Here is a 19,797-nt window from a genome sequence, read left to right on the forward strand (position 1 = left end):
TGGACCTTCTTACATCCAAAGAAATTTTGTTTCTCACTTTTAGAAATATTCTTACAGTGTGCTCCAAAGAAGAAAAACATTAAAATAATAAGGAATTAATTTTGCATTGTGATCACGTAACTTAGCTAGAAAATAAATTAAACATTATTTTTTGCAGTGATTCATTTATTTATTTACGAAAGGAAGTTATTAAATAATACTTTTGATAAAGTGGATACTTTCAAATATTTAGGATCAATATTAACAGACGAAAACCATATTCACGAAGAAATTGAATGTCGACTAAAAGCAGGGAATTCGTGTTACTATTCGGTTCAAAATCTCTTGTCGTCGCGAATTCTGTCGAGGAATTTGAAGCTTAAAATATATAAAACGATAATCATGCCTGTTGTTCTGTATGGTTGTGAAACATGGTTGCTTACTCTGAGGGAAGAACATAGACTGAAAGTATTTGAGAACAGGATCCTGAGAAGAATATTCGGACCCAAGAGGAGCGAGAATGGGTAATGGCGGAAGCTTCATAACGAGGAACTACATAGTTTATATGGTTTACCCAACATTGTTAGGGTCGTCAAGTCTAGGAGGCTTAGGTGGGCAGGTCATGTAGCTAGAATGGAAGAAAGTAGAAACGCTTTCAAAGTCTTGACTGGTAGACCCATAGGAAAACGACCATTAGGAAGACCTAGGCGCAGATGGGAGGACAAAATTAAGATGGATCTCGCAGAGATAGGAATACAAAGTAGAAACTGGATGCAATTAGCTAAGGATAGAAGTCAGTGGAGAGCTTTTGTGAACGCGGCACTGAACCTCCGGGTTCCATAGGCCATAGAGTTAGTTAGTTAGTTAGTTAGTTACTAGACACTTAATGTGATATTACGTGAAAACCAACAAATAAAAATATTATGTTGAGAATATGTCTATGGCAGAGCAGAAATGTGCTATTTCATGCGAAGTTATCGTTACGAAATGAAATGAAAGGAAATAATGAGATTGCAGAAAGTATGTTTCCCTTAGAAAGAGACAGAAAGGAATTTTAGTCACTCTCAAATGGCGTAGATCATTGAAGCCATACAGGTACAGTAAGATGGATAATTTTTGAGAATTTTCCAAGGTTATTTGTGTGCTACGATATGATACAAGAAACAGCGAAAACAAAAGTGGTTATATACAAAATAATGCCACATTATACACAAAGAATTTCTTACACTAAAGTGACAGCACATAATGATGGTCTCCTTGACGAGGCAGAATAAGTGCTGTGGTTGTTAGACGGAGATATAGTTACCACGGGCCGTAGTGCTTACTCTCCTAGAAGCTGCAATGCTACTCAAAGGATGATAATGAGTTTTGTGGTATAGACTTCTATTCCCTCATCAACGCTGTTGACATTCCATTCTGGAAACTGTTGTCTTCTTTTCTTTTTAGTGTATCTGGTCGTTCCCCAAGACGTCTCCCCAGAGCACCCTCTAAGTGCTCATTGAACTCAAGAACTGAAACAAGTAGAACAGTCTATTGACTCCTAGACTGTCGTTCCAAGGACTTAGTCACCTGCTCTATTCGATGGGGTAACCACCTATAAATAAAAAAGTTACCTCTGAAATGGTCCACGCCGGGTGAGAGTACAACGTCACATTAACCTCATCCAATATGTGTACCCTTTTCGAATATTTGGTGGTCTTTATGTCTATGTAACATTATGCACTCCACATAAGAATATTGTACCACCAAATGGATAATTTTTGAGAATTTTCCAAGGTTATTTGTGTGCTTCCATCTTTAAGCATATGAGTGTGCGTCCAGAATCATTATTCATATTCACTCTGCTTTTATCTCTGAACGCAACTCCATCATTCCTAGGCCCAGTTCTGATGTTATTGGTACCACTTAAAACAGTTCCGCTGATGTGGTGTCAGCGAAACATCATGTAGGCGCCATCAGCAAAAAGATCAGGTACATATATATGACATGCTACCTTACAGAGTAGAAATGCGAGAGTTGAATTCCTGTTAAATATATCGTAATTGCAACCCCAGTGTGACGTCATTCTTTTCTTTGTTGTTACTTACGTCACACATCTGAAGTTACGGTCGTCTGCTGTTGTAGTTGAAATAGTCGACCGCTATCTTTCCATCGCAGAACATTATGTGTGGGTCGGAATTGTCTCCATGTATTGTAAGTAATACCAAACTCCGTACGAAACTCGTCATATTTAGTTCCCTTTCCAGTTTCCTGATAAATTCATTAACGTGCCGGGTAATCCAAATATTGTATCTAAACCATATTGTAATGAGTAACGCTACCACAATAAACTTTGACACGCTGTCTCATCATTTTCATCAACTGCTTCCTGTTAGGAAGTAGAGATCTATTAGTTGGTACGCTTATGCTGATTTCACGTCTTGTAGGCCATGCTTCGTTTGTATATATAAAGGATCTTTCGTAACATGCTGCCGTGATCTCATTCTTTTCTACTAATTACGCATTATACTATGGTCCTTTTTCTATCTAGTCCTAAATATTTCCTCACAAATGTAGATAGGAATTTTATTCTTCAATTAAGAATCTAGGCGACCACATTCTCTTCAGGATCACATTTTCATAAAAGACTAAAACACTTGTGGATCTTCCTCTTTGTCAGAAGGGAAGAACGATAGTTCTCTAGCTTTAGCGTACATTAACTTGGAAAGAACTAACTACGCATTAATTTTAATTTTTAAAAGTACTTAAAAAGCAATTATTGTCAGAACTCTTCGCAAGAATAATGCCTTTTAATATTTGCTGAATTCTAACGGTGTTCCATGCTGATTGCTAGTGACTACTAAACTTCGAAAAAAGGTTTTGTTTTCTTAGCTACTAGGTATTCTTGGAAATCGTCTGCTAGCAGTTTTCTATCAAAGCATATACCGGGACTATCGAAATCGTAGATGATTGGGACCGAACGCCTCAAGGCTTTGGATAAGTTTACTTATTTGATTACCATCTGATCATAGTTTGAAGAAACTATAAAGCAGATATTAATAGTAATGTTTTAACTTATGTTTAGAAATTATTATTACTATTATTATTTATCGGTTATATATTATTCATTGGTATTTTCCCAGTAGGCCCCGTCTCCGCTTGAAGCGGAAGTTGAATTCCAATTCAACCGATCAATATGTTCACATTTAAAACAGTTTCCATAATAGTTTATTATTATTATTATTATTATTATTATTATTATTATTATTATTATTATTATTATTATTATTATTATTATTATTATTATTTAAGTATAAAAGCCAAGAAGCTTTGGGAACTTAACGCGAAGAGCATATTTATGTCAAAAATGCGGTCAAACAAATATTACAGGTATGCAAAACAGGCAGAAGGAGAAAAAATAGAAATTGGAATGACTGGGTTCGGACAAACATAATACCTATTGTTATTGAGAGAGGTTTAACAGTTCACGTAAATCAAGTTCCAAGGGATAGTTTGAAATAACGACCTGCCTACTGTTGTGACTGAAAGCACGTATTCGACTGAACCCAGAACCTTACACAGAAAACACGCGCTCCAAGTTACTACATCAATGGGTAGAAAAGGAGTGGTCAATGGGTCGTAGGTCAAGTGGATTAGGCAAATTGACTAACCAGAAAGTCATCAAGGAAAAGAACATCTCTCAAGCACAGACATACACTGGTAGAGCGATTGTTTCTGGTGCGTGGTGTTCTCGCTCGCACCAATTGGGCTTTTTGATGGATAAACACTATGTGCGTGACTTTTCTCGGGGTTCTTCCGTTTCGTTCACTTTCTTCGTTCCAACATTGCATTCATTTTCAGCATCACCGTATCCTTTAGACTATAGAGCATAATCGTAGGACAGAAAACTGAATGATTGCATTACAAATTCGACATAAGCTATTTCATTGATTCTTTTTCTTGAAACCTTAAGCTATGTGAGGACGAACTCGACTAGATTTTTCTACATCAAGTGTGGGTGTTGCCACACATCACTTCGAGATAAAAAAAAAAAAGTAAATAAAAAAAAGGTACAGGCCATCGCAATAAATTGTCTCGCTTCAATGTCTTAAGCTAAATCAGTTTAAGTTGCAGTTATTACAGGAAGATTTACTTGTGAAATGTGAACAAAATTTAAGGTGCTTTTGGACAACTTCGTCTGAAGGAATTCATCCCAAAAGAAGAATTGCACATTGTGAATTTTGTCATGAGAATTTAATACAAATATGGGGACTACTAATGAAATATTTCTCTGTGAAGAGTCAACAAAATTGGAAGTGATATTTAAGGAAGTCGTAAAAGAAGCGTTTGCACATAATTCTCAATTGATTTTAAATCCAAGTAGCGATGATTATGTAACGTTTATAAAATGTGATATATTGGATGAAAATCTATTCTTCTACGAAAATTATCTGGGATTATTCAATCAGGGCAGGGGATTCTTCTGTAGTACGGGACTAAGGTCGTCGTTTACTCCTGAATGATTTTAATCACAAGCACTGAGGACTGTGTGTAAGCCCCAAAGAATAATATACATACATTCACATTCCATCAAGATCAAATAATATTTATATAAGGTATAGTGGATGTTTTCCTCAAGAGAGGAAAATGGTGAGTTTTCTTTTAATTTTTCATTGAACTGAAGTCTATTCATTGGTAATGAGTTGAAATCTTAAAAAATGATACGCCATATTACAGCAAAAAGAAATCATTTTAAATGACAAATACAGCAGAGCATATTTTTAAATATGTGGAATGAGGGAAAATTCACCCTTCGTTCTTAAAAATACCAAATCCAAGCTGCGAAGGGCATTGTAATCCTCTAAACATCAAGAAACTACTGTCAACGGATGTATGGTCCACTGCCTCCGTACATAAAAGAAACATCACCTGCTCTATTGCCAATACGTGTTTATAGCTATATCAATAAACTCACAATCAACGTACGTCGGCAAACCACTCACATGAACACAGTACTAATACACTAAGAAAACTTGCTTTCTAGTAGTCTAAGTTCATGTTCTTGACTTTTAGTAGTGGAATGTTTAAGTTGGGATCTTTGTTATCGAGAAAGCGTAGTAGTACTTGTGTACGGTTCCAATTCACTTGCTGCACCCTGCGAAATCACTGAAAGGTAGTTATATGATACTCAGCAGAACATCAACATCAAGTATACGCACATTTCTTAGCACTAGGTTCTTATACGTTTGAAGTGTTCTTGCCCACACTCCTTTAATCGAGATCCTGTTAATGTGCGTATACAAATAACTGAAACTGTTTGTCTTCCTTATACACTTTGCCTACTAGATGTTAATTTTTAGTGTATTTTACAAAGAGATGAAATTTCTCTGGGTATAAATGTATGAAATCATTCTTTTGCTTGACTTTCAGTAAACAACAAGATAATTTTGTAAATTTTGTTCCTGAAAATACAAATTTAAATTACTTTAAAATAACTCAATTACGTTCGTTTCCTTTTGTACAGACTTTGAGGATTCTGAAGAATACGAAACAATGCCAAGTAAGTTTAATTAAATGTTTGTTTAGGTTAGTATGTAGCAAATTGCAATATAAGCAAAGAAATAATTTAAATAATTTATCATTCTATATTTGTTTGAGCAAAGAAAAAAATGGTGCCGTTTCTATCACCAAATCAATACGAAATTCAAATAATTAATACACTCAAATTTACTGATTTAATTCATTTAGAAGTGCATTCAGGTGAATGTGAGAAGCACTACAACAACTACATGCAAATTTGCTACCAATTTAATTATTTATTCAAGAAAATTCAATTATTCGAAAGTTTGCAAATTTGAAACATACATTGAAAACTATTATAATAATGGAGGAATTCTGAATATGTTCCTATAAAATACGAGTTAAGGAGATATTTCTTTTTTATGCATGTAAACTGATTTCGTCTTTCCTTTATAGCGAATTATTAAGAATATTAACTGTATTGTTTATTTGTAATTGAAAGGCGTTTTCTGCACACACATTACACGAGGTCTAGACCTACATTTTAAGTTGGAATCCAAATCATATAATTAACAACTACGAATATAACTGGGGTCCCCCACACCGAAGAGGTGTACACTGCCATGCAATGTTGAGGTAGTTATATACGATGGCTGCTGGGAAATTTTCTCAATGCTACTACTTATGCTGTTACTATTGGTACGCTCTTATAACACTCTAAAACAGGGGTGCAAATAACCACTCGCCCGGGGCAAGTGGTTCATCAGTACGGGCGAGTATTTAATATCATACCGCAGGTAAGTAAATGATTTCTATTGTGGGATGTGGGTTAGTAACTTTTTCTTGGACTAGTAAAATTTTGTTCCTTATTTGTATCCCTGCTGTAAAGGGTGGACCTTCCTATGTTTCAATTATCATTGATTGATAGCTGACTTTAGTTATTCTACATCGAGTATATATTTCCTGTACATTTCTTTAATAATGTGGATGCTTGTAACAATTTCAGGTTTGGATGCAACTATCATAACAAATTGTTCCTCTTAATTCGCTTTCTTTGAGGATCATAGATCATTTCCAATTAATAACACGAACGCCACGTACATCCTATTGTATATGCTAATTCGTGATAGCTCCCTCTGAACATTGTTTTTCTTTATATTACAACACATAACTTAAATAAGAGGGTTGAACGAACGAATTGCCAGTTAACCTTATTGTAAGTAAAAGCAAGTGGTAGTATAAAGCTTTATCGATAACGATTCACAGGTATCTCCATGTCTTCAATTAGCATTACCCTTTTCGTTTATGTAAACCTATTGAAATGTTACCTAGTGAAAGTAAATTTGACTCTCAATTTGTTCGTTAAACCTAAAAATCTAGGATGTGCAAGAAACATGTAATTTCTTAAGTAAAAGTAATATCCTCATTAAGCACTTGATTAATGAAGTATACGGCTAATGTCGTGGTTAGAAGAAAGCAAATTATCGAGTGTTCGCATTAGCCATACAGGCGATATATGTTACTTTTCTCTGTAGTATGGGACTGCAAACTACACATTAAGCAAGGATTCTATTCTCATCACTACTACTTAATTTATCCTCTTGTTCTCTTAGTAACTTTCTATCAGTTCTTTAATTTCCTACTATATGTATTTTAATTCGCATTATTGAAGATAAATAATTTGGCCAGATGCAATATAATTTTGGTGTCTTAGAAAAGAACAAAAAAGGCTAAATGTGGATACTGTCAAATTTCTACATTTTATGAGGTGCCAGAAAAAAATATAAATTACTTTTAATATTGTAGATTACAGTAGTCCACAATGGTTTTGTCTCAGAGCTGAAATGAACAAAGTTTGAGATAGTTTTGCTTTCTGAAGCTGAATCCATACTCGAACTTTATCCATCACCCACAGTTTGTCAGTCAGTATATACATATAAAATACAACTAATCCTGTAAACCCGCTGAACATTTATAAGAAAGTAGCTACTGCTGCAGGACTATCCATCCAAGTATCATGGTTCGTACGCCATTCTCTTCAGAATGACACAAGAATGTGCATGTTTGTTTTAAGGGAAATACAAATATTGCGGGAAATCTACTTAAAAATCCCTGTTGGTAAAGTTTCTACCTAAGGAGCTGCCCCGGCTACAGGTACCAAAATATGATATATCTTAAAAAATACTATAGGTTGGAGGTAATTTGTGTTCCAAGTAACATTGCAATTTGCAAATGGGACAGTCGAGACAGGTAGAACCACTATGTTAAGAAAGTATGTTCGAAAGGAACTTCGCTGACTCCAGGGCAAAAGATATGCATCTTCCTTTAGTTGATCTGCAAAAAATCTTTCTACCCTCTCTACACGTAAAATTCGGTCTGATTAAGAACTTCGTCAAAAGCGTGGGCAGAACCTGCAGGGGTTTCCAATATCTGAGAACTAAATTTCGCAGAATGAGTGATGCTAAAATCAAAGAGGGTAGTTTCGTAAGCCCTCAGACCAGGGAACTATTTTGTGATGTGCAGTTCATTGACGAACTTAATGAGAAAAACGTATGGCGTTTTGAGGAGAATATGCATAGATTATGCGGCAATTATACGTCCAACAATTTCCGTGACGTTGTGTCCGAATTCGTAATTGCGTATCAGGCACTGGAGTCCAACATGATCCTTAAAATTTACTTCTTGGACTCTCACATAGACTTCTTCTCCCCAAACCTTGGAGCTGTGAGTGCGAGCATGGTACGAGGCTTCATCAAGCTATTGGGGAAATGGAGAAACCCCAAGGAAAATGGCCCCCTTCCGTGTTCTGATTATACCTGGACTATGCAGAAGAATATTTCTAAATACAGCCGAAAATCATATATCCAAATATTTTAGAGGTAAGTTTTCAACATGTTTTTATTGCAAAAACACCTTCTTGCATGCATATGTTACATGAACCGCAGTGCACATTTCTTTTCCCTGTCTCATCAAAACTGTAGGTGACAGGAAAAAACTAAAACTAGAACTGAAATCACAGCTGCCAATACTATTAGATTCACCTATTGGAGTTCTTGAAACAGGGAAAAACTACTTTTTGTTGGAGAGTGTAATTAAGAAAGCATGTATCGTTTATGAAAATTACTTTATCAACTACTTTTAAAATTATCTATGAAGTCATTATGGTCGCAATTCCCCTTAATATATATTATATTTTTTTTTAGAAATTGGTGAGAATATATTCCCTCCTGACCACACCATTTTTAATGGAGCTCCAGCAGCGCCAGGAGAATTTAAATTTATGGTAACTTATGCTACCCATAATCTATTAGTTTTAATTATAGAATAAATTTTCTTACTATTAAGTACAGTTTTGTTGTGTATGGTTTACTGCATTTCAATAATGTTACATAACTATTTTCCTTTGTTATGGTTTCCTTACACTTCCAAAAGGTAGAAAAATAATTTTCGCATTTGATTGGAAATGTGCATTTACGTTTGAAATACATCGGCAACTTATCTAATTAAGTTAATTGCACACAATAGATGAATTTGTTATTTCAAATAAATATCCTCTCGTACTAGCATTTTAAAGTTACAGTGATGTTCTAAACCGTTATTAGTGAAATATTTTACAAATCTATTCACATGCTTGTTCAATTCCTTAATGTTACGTAGTTTGTGTTGCTCAAAACAAAAACATACGGTTAAATTTAGAAAATGTCTTTATACATTGAAAGTTTGTGCATGCAATGTATTTTACAGTACACTGGAAAAATCAAAATAGAATTTCACACTTTTAATATAGAAAAATATCGAATATGTCTTACTCTGGAAATACTAAACTAATTTTCTTTCGAATCAGGAGAAAGTGAACTACTGAGGCATGTATGTGTTTTAATTGAAGCCTACACGTCTATATTTCTATTATTAACCTGTGCACATACTTACTACCAACTACGTATTAGGAAAAACATTTACACATCTTCCTGACAAACTGTGCTTCTAATTGTTGGACGCAAATTCGAAATTCAATAATTTGCAAGAGACGAACATTGTGTAAGTAGATTGTCTTGGCTTCCCCTGTTTCCACACATTTTCTTCATTCAACCACATCATTCATTCTGGTCATCATCGTCTTCTTAACCTCAGTAGTTATACCGCCACTTGACTCCACTTTGTGATGAATTTTCCATTTTTCTCAGGTCCCACCTGATACAAAGGACTCGATTTTCCAGTGTCGCACGATTTGCCGTTTCAGGAGTATCGCCCAGCTATGGAAAATTGAACACCCCGAAAACTTGTTCTCTACTCTCGTTATGACTCGTTTCCGTGGCTGTAACACGTTCTCTTTCTTTAACCCTTCTTTAACATAGCAGAAATTACACAAGAGAGACTACGAACAACTATTTCCGCAAACCCCTCCCATATAACATAGCAAAGCTGATAAAATAGTATGATCATTTTTTTTAACCTTTATTAACATATAGCACGGAATAATTGGGGGTGTACTCGTTCTCTATAATGAATCCTTTTTTCAACTCCTGTATATAACATACTAGAGATTACACAAGAAAAGCTACAAGCATTGTTTAAACTCTATCTAACATAGCACAGAATATATAAGATCATGAATACCTACCAGAGAATAATGGGCATATATTCCTTCTCTTTTATGACATCTTTTTCCAACTCTTATTTAACATAGCAGAAATTACACAACAAAAGCTACAAGCATTGTTTTTAACATAACAGAGCAAAAAAAAAAGAGTATGGCATATTTTCAATCTCTATTTAACATGGCAGAGAATACATAAGACTGGGAACACATATTACACACCTATTTAATATACCAGATATTACGTAAGACTATGAACACAGCAGAGAATAATAGGGTATACTTCTTCTCTTTTATGACCCCTTTTTCCAACCCCTCGCTTACTTCCTACTTGTGCTTTATCTGCCTAATCTATCAGACATTTTATTATATAAAAGCTATGAGTATGTAACATAGTAGAATTTAAACAGATGCTATGAACACATATTTTCGCAACCCCTATGAAACAGCAACCCAATAAAAGAGTATGAAACCTTTTAACCCTTAAGTAATATAGAAAAAAATACCAAAGATTATGAACACATATTCCAATCAGAAATCACACAGATACTACGAACACTTATCACATAAAGCTATGATATATTTTCGCAACCCCGCATGTAACATAGTAGAGCTTGCACAAGAAAGATTATAACGGCTCTTTTACGACGGCTTTTTGAAACTCCTATTTTATATGGGGCTTGCATAAAACTCGGCATATAGCGATTTTTGAAAATGCTAATTACGAATACAATATTTGTTTATACCTAGGACTTATAGTTTATGTGGAATACGCTATTTCATAAAAAATAACTAATTTGGATTTATCTCAGTTTGTAGGGGGGGTTTTGAACATGCTAATTACGAATAAAATATTTGTTTATACCTAGGTCTTATAGTTTATGTGGGATACACCCTTTTATAAAAATTGTAAGATGTTATTCATACATAACTAGTAAACAGTACAACATATTTAAATGCTCTTGTCACATTTACCTATGGAACATTGACTACAGTATACCACAATAGTTGTAACCTCAATATCAAAGTTGGAATATATAGCCATGTAAATGATGCAACATATTAAAATTCGCTCCGCAATTGTTATTATAAAGACAGAAAATAGTTTATGTGAAAAAAGCGCAACCCTTAATCTAACACTAAGACGACGATCAGTATTTACAAGTTCACGCATCTACACCAGATTTTCCTCAATTCGGCTTGTTGCAGGTCTTCCAGAGCGGTCATCGTCTTCAACGACCTCGCGGCCCTCTTTGAACCTCTTGTGCCACATGAGAACCGTTACACGTGACATGGTGTCTTCCGTAAGCCTGAAAATTCTTTGTAACCGTTTTGTTCAGTTTCGCTTAGAACTTCACACCATAACGCTGCCCCAAATGTCGCTGCATTTTCCACTCACTCAGGTTTCGACGCGGATCACTGGCATGCACTCACACCACTAGCGATTTACTTACTCCTGCGTTTCGGAGGCAACTGAAGCTCGTAAGGTTGGTTAGGTAACACCCTCCACTACTGCACCCTATCGGTGGAACAGGTCTGCGAGCGCGCTCCTACTCAAGTAACACTCAGTCTAGAAACTTTGTGAATGCATCCTGCATAAAATATTCTATTCTATTTTTATGAACTACACAGATAAAACAAATAGCACTATAACACAGAGAATCTTTCGATTCTGCATACATAGTTGCAGACTAGACTATGTTTCTGCATAGTCTATTCAAATTGTTGTGTTCTTTGTAGGCACTTTATCTGTATCACATTTCTCCTGCCACATTCTCGACTTTCTGGGGACACTCACAAGATCTTATATGCATCTTAATCTTCAGTTGGTTGGCAGACTCATCTTGCCATTATTGCGAATCAGGACACTATTTTTAAGAATTTTTGTGTTCTTATGTAGGCCACTAATACAATGTCGAATATTCGGAGATTCATACATTCGGAGTGGAGTGCATGATTTTGCCACTGGAATAAAAATAAGAGGAATTACCTTAGAAAAGAATTAACTCCTATCTTTGTTTTATTGAACTAGATTGTAATATCTAACTTAATATTTTTCTCAGAATGAATGGTTTTGTTGTATTGTTTACTCGGAATAAGTGCCGCAGTTTTTCCCGGAACATATGATACAACCTTCTAGTTGTCATTATACCCTAATAATTGCATGTGAGGTATTTTGTTTCAGTTCGGAAGAATTTCAAATTTTCACAATTGTTGGTCTTATTTACTGTCACGACACTTCTTAGTTTACCATTTGAGGGACGAGTATAAATTCTGTAAAATACTTATTGCTCGATATATTCATGTAAAGTATGGGACAAGAATAGAAGTCAAAAATGCCATTTAAACTAACGGAGCTCTTGTCCCGTACTTTATGTATAAAAACATGGTTCTACAAAAGAAAGCACTAAAGCCAGTAAGTAAGTAATTATCTACAAAAAATATATTGAATTCTGAATAATCGAATAATCTTAGCTATATATAAAACTACATGAGCTGACAAATTATGACCACTTCCTGTAGGGCTACAATAATTAAATTTGACATGACTGTAGCTTTTCGGAACTAACCCACAGGAAAATTGCCAAAAGTGAATATTTTTAATTTTGAGGGGGTCTAGAGCGTGGACAAAGAATTGAAGGACTTGGTGGATAAATGTGTTATGTAACATTTTTTGAAACGTTGCATTCTGGCGGTTTATGCACGTGTTATATGTTAATCATGCCACGTAACACTTTATTTAGTGAGTCCTCGTCTGGGTGAAGATATTTAGAAAGGATGAAGGCGATATGTTAAGGAACAAAGTTGTGAAAGTCAATTTTCCCGTAATATTCAATTTGTTACATAACACCTTTATCCTCCAAGCGCTTCAATTTCTCCATGTTGTTTAAATGGGCCTAATTTTGGACCTATAATCTCATGTTTTAAGTACTTAAAATTGGAATAAAAACTTGAAATTCGGTATGCTTGTACGTTTTTGTTAGGTTTACCTAAGTAAATCATCAGAAATTTAAAAAATCCAACAGTAGTAGTTTTATGGGGAACTGAAAAATCTTTCCCATGTTATTTATATGGGACTTCTTCTACGCCCCAAAATGTTTAGGCACTTCCGGCAGGATTAGAATGATGAAATTTGGCATCATTGTAGCCTTCTAGGACTAACCGACAGAAAAATTGCCAAAACTGAATATTTTTAATTTTTAGGTGTCTACAGGGGGATGAAGAAATACCCATGCTATTTAAACGGACGTTTTCTTCGGATACAAAATCTTATCTTTTAGATAGTTGAAATAAGAAAAGAAACGATAGAATTATGGGTTCAGGAGGTGCGAGGCTGTAGGCCGAGCAAAGACAGTGTGTGGGAGCGAAACCCCCGGATGGGCAAATTCAGGAAATTATGAAAAGGAAGTTCACCAAATTCACTCTTCATGCAAGGGCCGCTAGATAAGAAATGCAAGGCCGTAGGCCGAGCAAAGACGGGGGCCTGGGCTAGTCTCTCTCTCTATATATATATATATATAATTGGAAATCAGTATGTTTGTGACTCTAAATCTCCTGAATCGCCCGATAATCTCGATCAAATTTATAACATGGATGAGGTTCGAAGCAGGGCTGGTTTCAGGCTACTCATTTTATTGGTAAAACTGAGGGGCTAGGAGAGGGGGACGGGGTATAAACAAATAAATAAAACTTAATAACTCCTACACTACACGACCGATCGCGATCAAATTTTCAACATACATGAGGTTTAGACGTGGGATCATTTTTATAATTTAAATTTGACGGAGCAACGTAGGGGTGGAGAAGGAGGGGAGATATATAAAACTCAAATTATATAAGACTGAAAGTGATTATTTTTGCAACTTAATAACTCTTAAACTATTCGACCGATCTCAATCAAATTTTCAAGATAGACGAGGCTCGGATCTAGAAATATCTTTTAATTTCACTTTAACCTTAGATCCTAGGGTAGGGGGACATATAAATAAAAACTAATAAAACCTAATAACTATTGAATCACCCAATCAATCTCGGTGAAATTTTCAACCTATATGAGGGTCGGGCCTTGGATGTTTTCTATCCTTTGATTCTGACCTTAGGGAGGGGAAGGGAGAGATATATATGTAAAAATAAAATAAAAATGACTGCCTTTGTGACTTCATCACTCTTAAACCACCCGACAATCTAAATCAAATTAAAAAAAACATGAGTTTAGGGGCATGGATTACTTTAGGCTATTCACATTGACGATGCAACGTAGGGGAAGGGGACAAGAATTTAAAAATTATCAAAAATGACCGATATTAGTGTTGAATCCATAGTTTTCGTGGTCGATGAGAGAAACAGTGACACTTCTGATGCTGTTTCAATCTAAGTTCAGCCTTGATAGTTGGGGAGGGGGATAGTACAACGTAGGGGAGGGGGTAAACATTTAAAAATGATCAAAAATGACTAATATTAGTGTCGAATCCATAGCTTTAGGAGTAGCTGAGATTAACAGTGACAATTCTGATGCCGTGTGTGCCGCAGCACGGAGGAGAAGAGGGGGAACTCTATATATAATAATAATAATCGAAAATGACCAATATTAGTGTCTAATCCATAATTTTCTGGATTATTCAGATGAACAGTGACATTTCCGATCCGGTTTAAATCGAAAATCAGCCCCGCCACCTGGGGGAGGGTGAGGAAGAGATATATAAAAATGATCGAAAATGGCCACTATCAGTGTCGAATTTATAGTTTTCTGGGTCGCTTAGATGAACAGTGATACTTTCGCTCCCGTTTAAATTCAAATTCAACCCCGTAACTTGGGAGAGGAGGTAGAAGAAATATTTGTAAAATGATCGAAACTGACCTATATTAGTGTTGAATCCACATTTTTTGGGGTCGTTGATATGATCAATGTTCTTTCCGATGCTGTTTAAATCGATGCCGTTATAAACAAAAACAGCATATTTCACAGGTATTAAACACATGAGATACGGAGTTGTGCATTTAAATTTTCATTTCAACCCAGCGAAACGGGTAATATTTGTTAGTAACAATATAAAAATGTAATCACGACAATAACTTAATGATCCAAACTTCCATCTGATATACCACCAAATAAAACTGTAATGATAAGGGATTTTAAGAGCAAGTATTTGCTCTTTATTTGAGTATTTTATGTTTACCTTACAAATATTAGGATCAAGAAATAAACTGAAAAGATAATGAATGACTTTATAAAGACGCTGGGAAAATTAAATGGAAATTAGAAATTGTTGACTATAATCAAGTCAGCTGTGTATGAAATATAGTGGTTATATGCCTCAAAGTCTTATCTTGTTATTACTAGGGTTAAGAAATCTTGATATGTTTTAATAGCCAGAATAATAACATGTTTAATAATTCTTTATAATGAAACTCGAACGGCAAGCTAGGTACTTAGTGTTTTAATATAAATAACTTACTATGGTTAATTTATAATAATTAAGAACAAGCAAAGAAAAGAAATCAATATTGTTAATACTTTCATTCCAACATTAATATACTTTATAACATTGGTCAAGCTAGGTGTAAATCAGTAGCTTTACTTGGAACTATACACTTACAATATTTAATATTAATAGTATTTATTATTAAGTTTGAAAACTCTAGCAGCTAGATAATCGAAAATACGAATTTTGTATTAAGATACTAAAGTCTATAACGAACTAATCGTATCACTGTTATGTACTTATTTTAAAATCACAAGGCACACTTTGTGTATATATATTAAAAGTAAATTAAACACAATGGTGTGAGTCGAGACACGTTATACTTCTATAACAAAGAACATATTTCTGGAATTACGTATATTGTAAATCCAATCTGAGCAAAGGAATAATCTATTTAAAAGATATATTTCATAAATTAAATATAACTGAAATCAGCCTATATTAATCCTATTCTTTCAGAACTAATTGTGCAACCTACAAAGTAATCTAGTACTTAATACATATATATATATTGCTAAGTATATAAACCTTGAAATGCTTTCCAGCACAAGTGTTGTATAAATGTATAATTTGTCTTAATAGTGAAAAAAGTAGGTGCAAAATATTTTACTGATTAGAAATGTTATTATTTCCTTTCCTTAAATAAGTATTAAAACATAATTGGCATACACTAATCCAACGAGGTTTAGATCATCATCAGGCCATTTCGCTACTAACAATCAAGGTATTTACCGCTGATTGCTCGTAAAATGGCAATATTGTACCGTATTTAATGTCATACATTTCTCATCGTGTTTCCTACCATGTCATACATTTCTCATTATGTTAAGGTCTCCCGTTGTCTTTCCTGTTTGTCTGGAGAACCAGGTTCAAACAACAGTCTCAGTTACTCTCTGTTAATTTAATGACAGCTTGGAATTTCCTACAAGTGGATTTAAGTCACTAGTAGCCAATTTCTTGTGGTTTTATCTCACCTAAAAACAATATATGTTGAACTCTTTTTTGCTACATAAGTTATATGTTTACATTTAGGTCAACGTGGTACTCGGTATAAACGATTCAGATATAACATGTAATCAGACAACTTGAGGGGCATCCAACGTCCAAATAACAAATTATCGAAACTCTCACGTGGCTTTACAGTTACAGCATACACATTTTTGGTGTAAATTAATCTGATTCCTATCTTATGCTAAGCTGTGGATGAATATATCACAAAGCTTTATTGCTGAACGTAACGCTTTACTAGGTTTAACTAACTTACAGATAATCATAGGGTTGTAATAAAAGAAGTAATGTTATATTTACCATAAAACAGAGAGTAATTAATACAAATATCTGTCTGAAAGTAGCAGTTAGGGAATGATTCCTGCAGTTGATACTATATTGATGTCACTGTTTCAATTTTAGATTATTTATTTTAAATTTGCAACGTTATAATTTCTATAGTAATACTATATATTATAAAGTAGTAAGTTGTGTAATTTCAGATACTTTTAAAACCAAAGAAACAAAACAATGAATTACACACAACTCGCAAAACGGAGTGAAACATACTAACTTACAAATAAACTGTATTTCTTTCAAAAGAATTTAAGTAATAATCACAATAATAATAATAATACTTTGTTCATTAGAAATAAATCAAACAGTATAATATTATTATATGAGCACTTGTATTGTAATTGAGGAGTATATTTCCAAAACATGCTAAATCCGTTTGGTACAATTCTTCAGAAAGGGCAAAAACTATATCTTTTTACATTGAAACACTATGGCAAGTGATATTTCAAACAGAATTTCCCACAGAAAATAATATGTTTTGACAAAAAAAAATAATAATCATAATTACAAAATTTACATAAGAAGTTCCATAGTATACTCAATTCAAAATCGGACATTTTTGGATTAGCATGTTTTGGAAATACAGTCCTCAGTTGTTAGTATTATTCTTGCTAATTATAAAGTATGAGGAAAACAGTTTTAACCCTCATTTCAAAACAAGTGAGTTGAGCATAGAAAAGCATGATAACATGAGCTTTGAAAACAATTCATGTTAGACAACACAACGATGAATATGCTGTTGTATCAAACATGAATTCTTTCCATATTTCAACTCATATTAGTATTATCATTGTCTTTCTATACTAAACTTACTCGTTTTTAGAGTGAAATTTACAAATATTTCCCCTCACACACCCTCCAATTTTTCACTGTTTTAATCATTTCAGGCTTCCCTCGTAATAAGTTCAGTATTTTTATGTGGAGCAACAATCATAAATCAGGAATGGGCTTTAACTGCATCGCATTGTATCTCAGGGTATGTTTTAATGTGTTTAACACCAATAATGAACTGTTCACTTGCTTTTTCTAGTGAATATATGTGCCTAGTGTATGCCTATGTAGCTGATGTTATTTTACATAAAACGAAAAGTAACATAATTATGAAAATCAGCTATTGTTTGCCATCAAACTTTCAGTAATCTGTATTATTTTGGTTAAGTTTGTAATTTTTCACTTATTCTTATCAATGAGGTCAGATCCATTCCAAACTTTGCCCAATTAATTTTAAATTTCTGTCTGAATTATTTCGGCACCTTTTGAAACATGATAAACAATTATGCCTTCCACGTTTATAGATAAGTATAGAGGATTGTTTCTCAAATAGAATCAAAACAAATATAATGATAAGAGAAGATATGATATTGCAATTTTAATATTTTGCTCTAAAAGAAAGAGTTAATTCTATATATATATATATATATATATATATATATATATATATATATATATATATATATATATATATATATAAAGTTTAATATTGGAGAAAAACCCATGCATTGTTTCTAAATAATATGAGTACATAATTTAAATTAGCTCTCACACATCAAATTCTTTTAATAATATAAACTTACTTGACGAACATTCTTTATCTCTTTCTCGAACGATGAGTGTGGTAGAGCGCTCACCTTTGGTGCATGGGGTCCTTGGTTCGATCCCAGCTCCTGCCAAAAGAGCCTTGTGGTGGACAAACACCGTGTGCGTAGGTTTCATCTGGTTTCTCCAGTTTCCTCTCACTTTCTTCATTTCACCATTTCATTCATTTCTCATCATTACCGTCTCGTTTAGCCTAGCCGGCATAATCGTGCGACGTAAAACTTAAAAAAATTCATTACATTTTCAATTCTTAATCGTAAGCTTGGTAAACTGATATATATTTAAGTTTACAAAAATATATAAAGAAATGTAATATGGATTATAATATAATGAGGATTGAGACCTATAAAATATTAGCATAGAATTATCTTAACGGTATATTTGTGAGTTTAATATTTACTTTAACCAATTCGTGTGCACATTATGTGTTGACTATATAAGTAAGAGAACCGTTTCGTTCTCGGAAACACAAACGGAATGAAATCTTCCAGATTTACGTTCCACGATTCTGCCGCCTAGGCTAAAGGAGATGGTGATGATGAGAAATGAATGAAATGATGGAATGAAGAAAGAGAGAAGAAACAGGAGAACGCCGAAGAAACCCACGCACACAGCGTTTGTCCACCACAAAGATCACTTGGCGCGAGCTGGGATCGAACCAAGGACCCCGTGCACCACTGAGCCACCGCGGCCTCTATTTTGGAAACAGAAAATATTACTAAAATGAAATTCATTACAATCTACTATAAACACAAACTAACGCATTTATATGAAGTAAACTGAAAATACAATAAATGAACTAAATCATTATACTATGAAACAATTAAAAGGATTATTATTATATACATGTTTCGTCTTTCTTTTTTCATTGTTATGGGGTGTTAGGTTTAAACTCTATCAGCTCGTTGAACCAAAGCTAAGCGAGTGCTAAACAAGTGAACAGCGAAAATGACCAAAACCTGTACTATGAAGTCAAATTATTGAATACGCACAGTTTCCTAGTGAACCTCATTCCCCAGAAAAGCAACACATGTGATATAAATACATCATATGATTAAGATTAAATTAAGATATCCAAATATAAATCTTTCGCAGCAAAATTTAGAAATTTACAAAGGCAATTAAATGATCTAAACACAATAAATTGATTTTTGCAAAGAAACAGAACAAAATCGTGCAGGCACGAATCAGAAATAAAATATATGTTGTGCTTTTAAACTACATTTTCATATGAGAATTTCGAACGTAGTTAAGATAGACCACATTTGTAGTATCATCATGAACTGAAGATCTCCAGAG

The 19,797-nt window shown here is 34.0% G+C and overlaps 2 protein-coding genes across 2 annotated transcripts in view; one reads left to right on the plus strand and one right to left on the minus strand.

Annotated features, from left to right (window-relative positions):
* Nucleotides 1-19,797, plus strand: part of LOC145683926 (chymotrypsin-1-like) — a 100,578-nt gene that overhangs the window by 567 nt on the left and 80,214 nt on the right. The window contains exons 2-4 of the mRNA XM_081755610.1: nt 5,483-5,518; nt 8,682-8,761; nt 17,790-17,878. Of these exons, the coding sequence (XP_081611736.1) occupies nt 5,483-5,518; nt 8,682-8,761; nt 17,790-17,878 (205 nt within the window). The remainder of the gene's footprint in view (nt 1-5,482; nt 5,519-8,681; nt 8,762-17,789; nt 17,879-19,797) is intronic.
* The window catches only part of LOC145683927 (uncharacterized), a 64,798-nt gene continuing 55,163 nt past the window's right edge, over nt 10,163-19,797 (minus strand). The window contains exon 2 of the mRNA XM_081755611.1: nt 10,163-12,040. Within this exon, the coding sequence (XP_081611737.1) occupies nt 11,898-12,040 (143 nt within the window). The 3' untranslated portion in view covers nt 10,163-11,897. The remainder of the gene's footprint in view (nt 12,041-19,797) is intronic.

Source organism: Thermobia domestica, chromosome 4 (assembly GCF_964235325.1).
Source record: "Thermobia domestica chromosome 4, izTheDome1.hap1.1, whole genome shotgun sequence".
NCBI classification, from domain to species: domain Eukaryota; kingdom Metazoa; phylum Arthropoda; class Insecta; order Zygentoma; family Lepismatidae; genus Thermobia; species Thermobia domestica.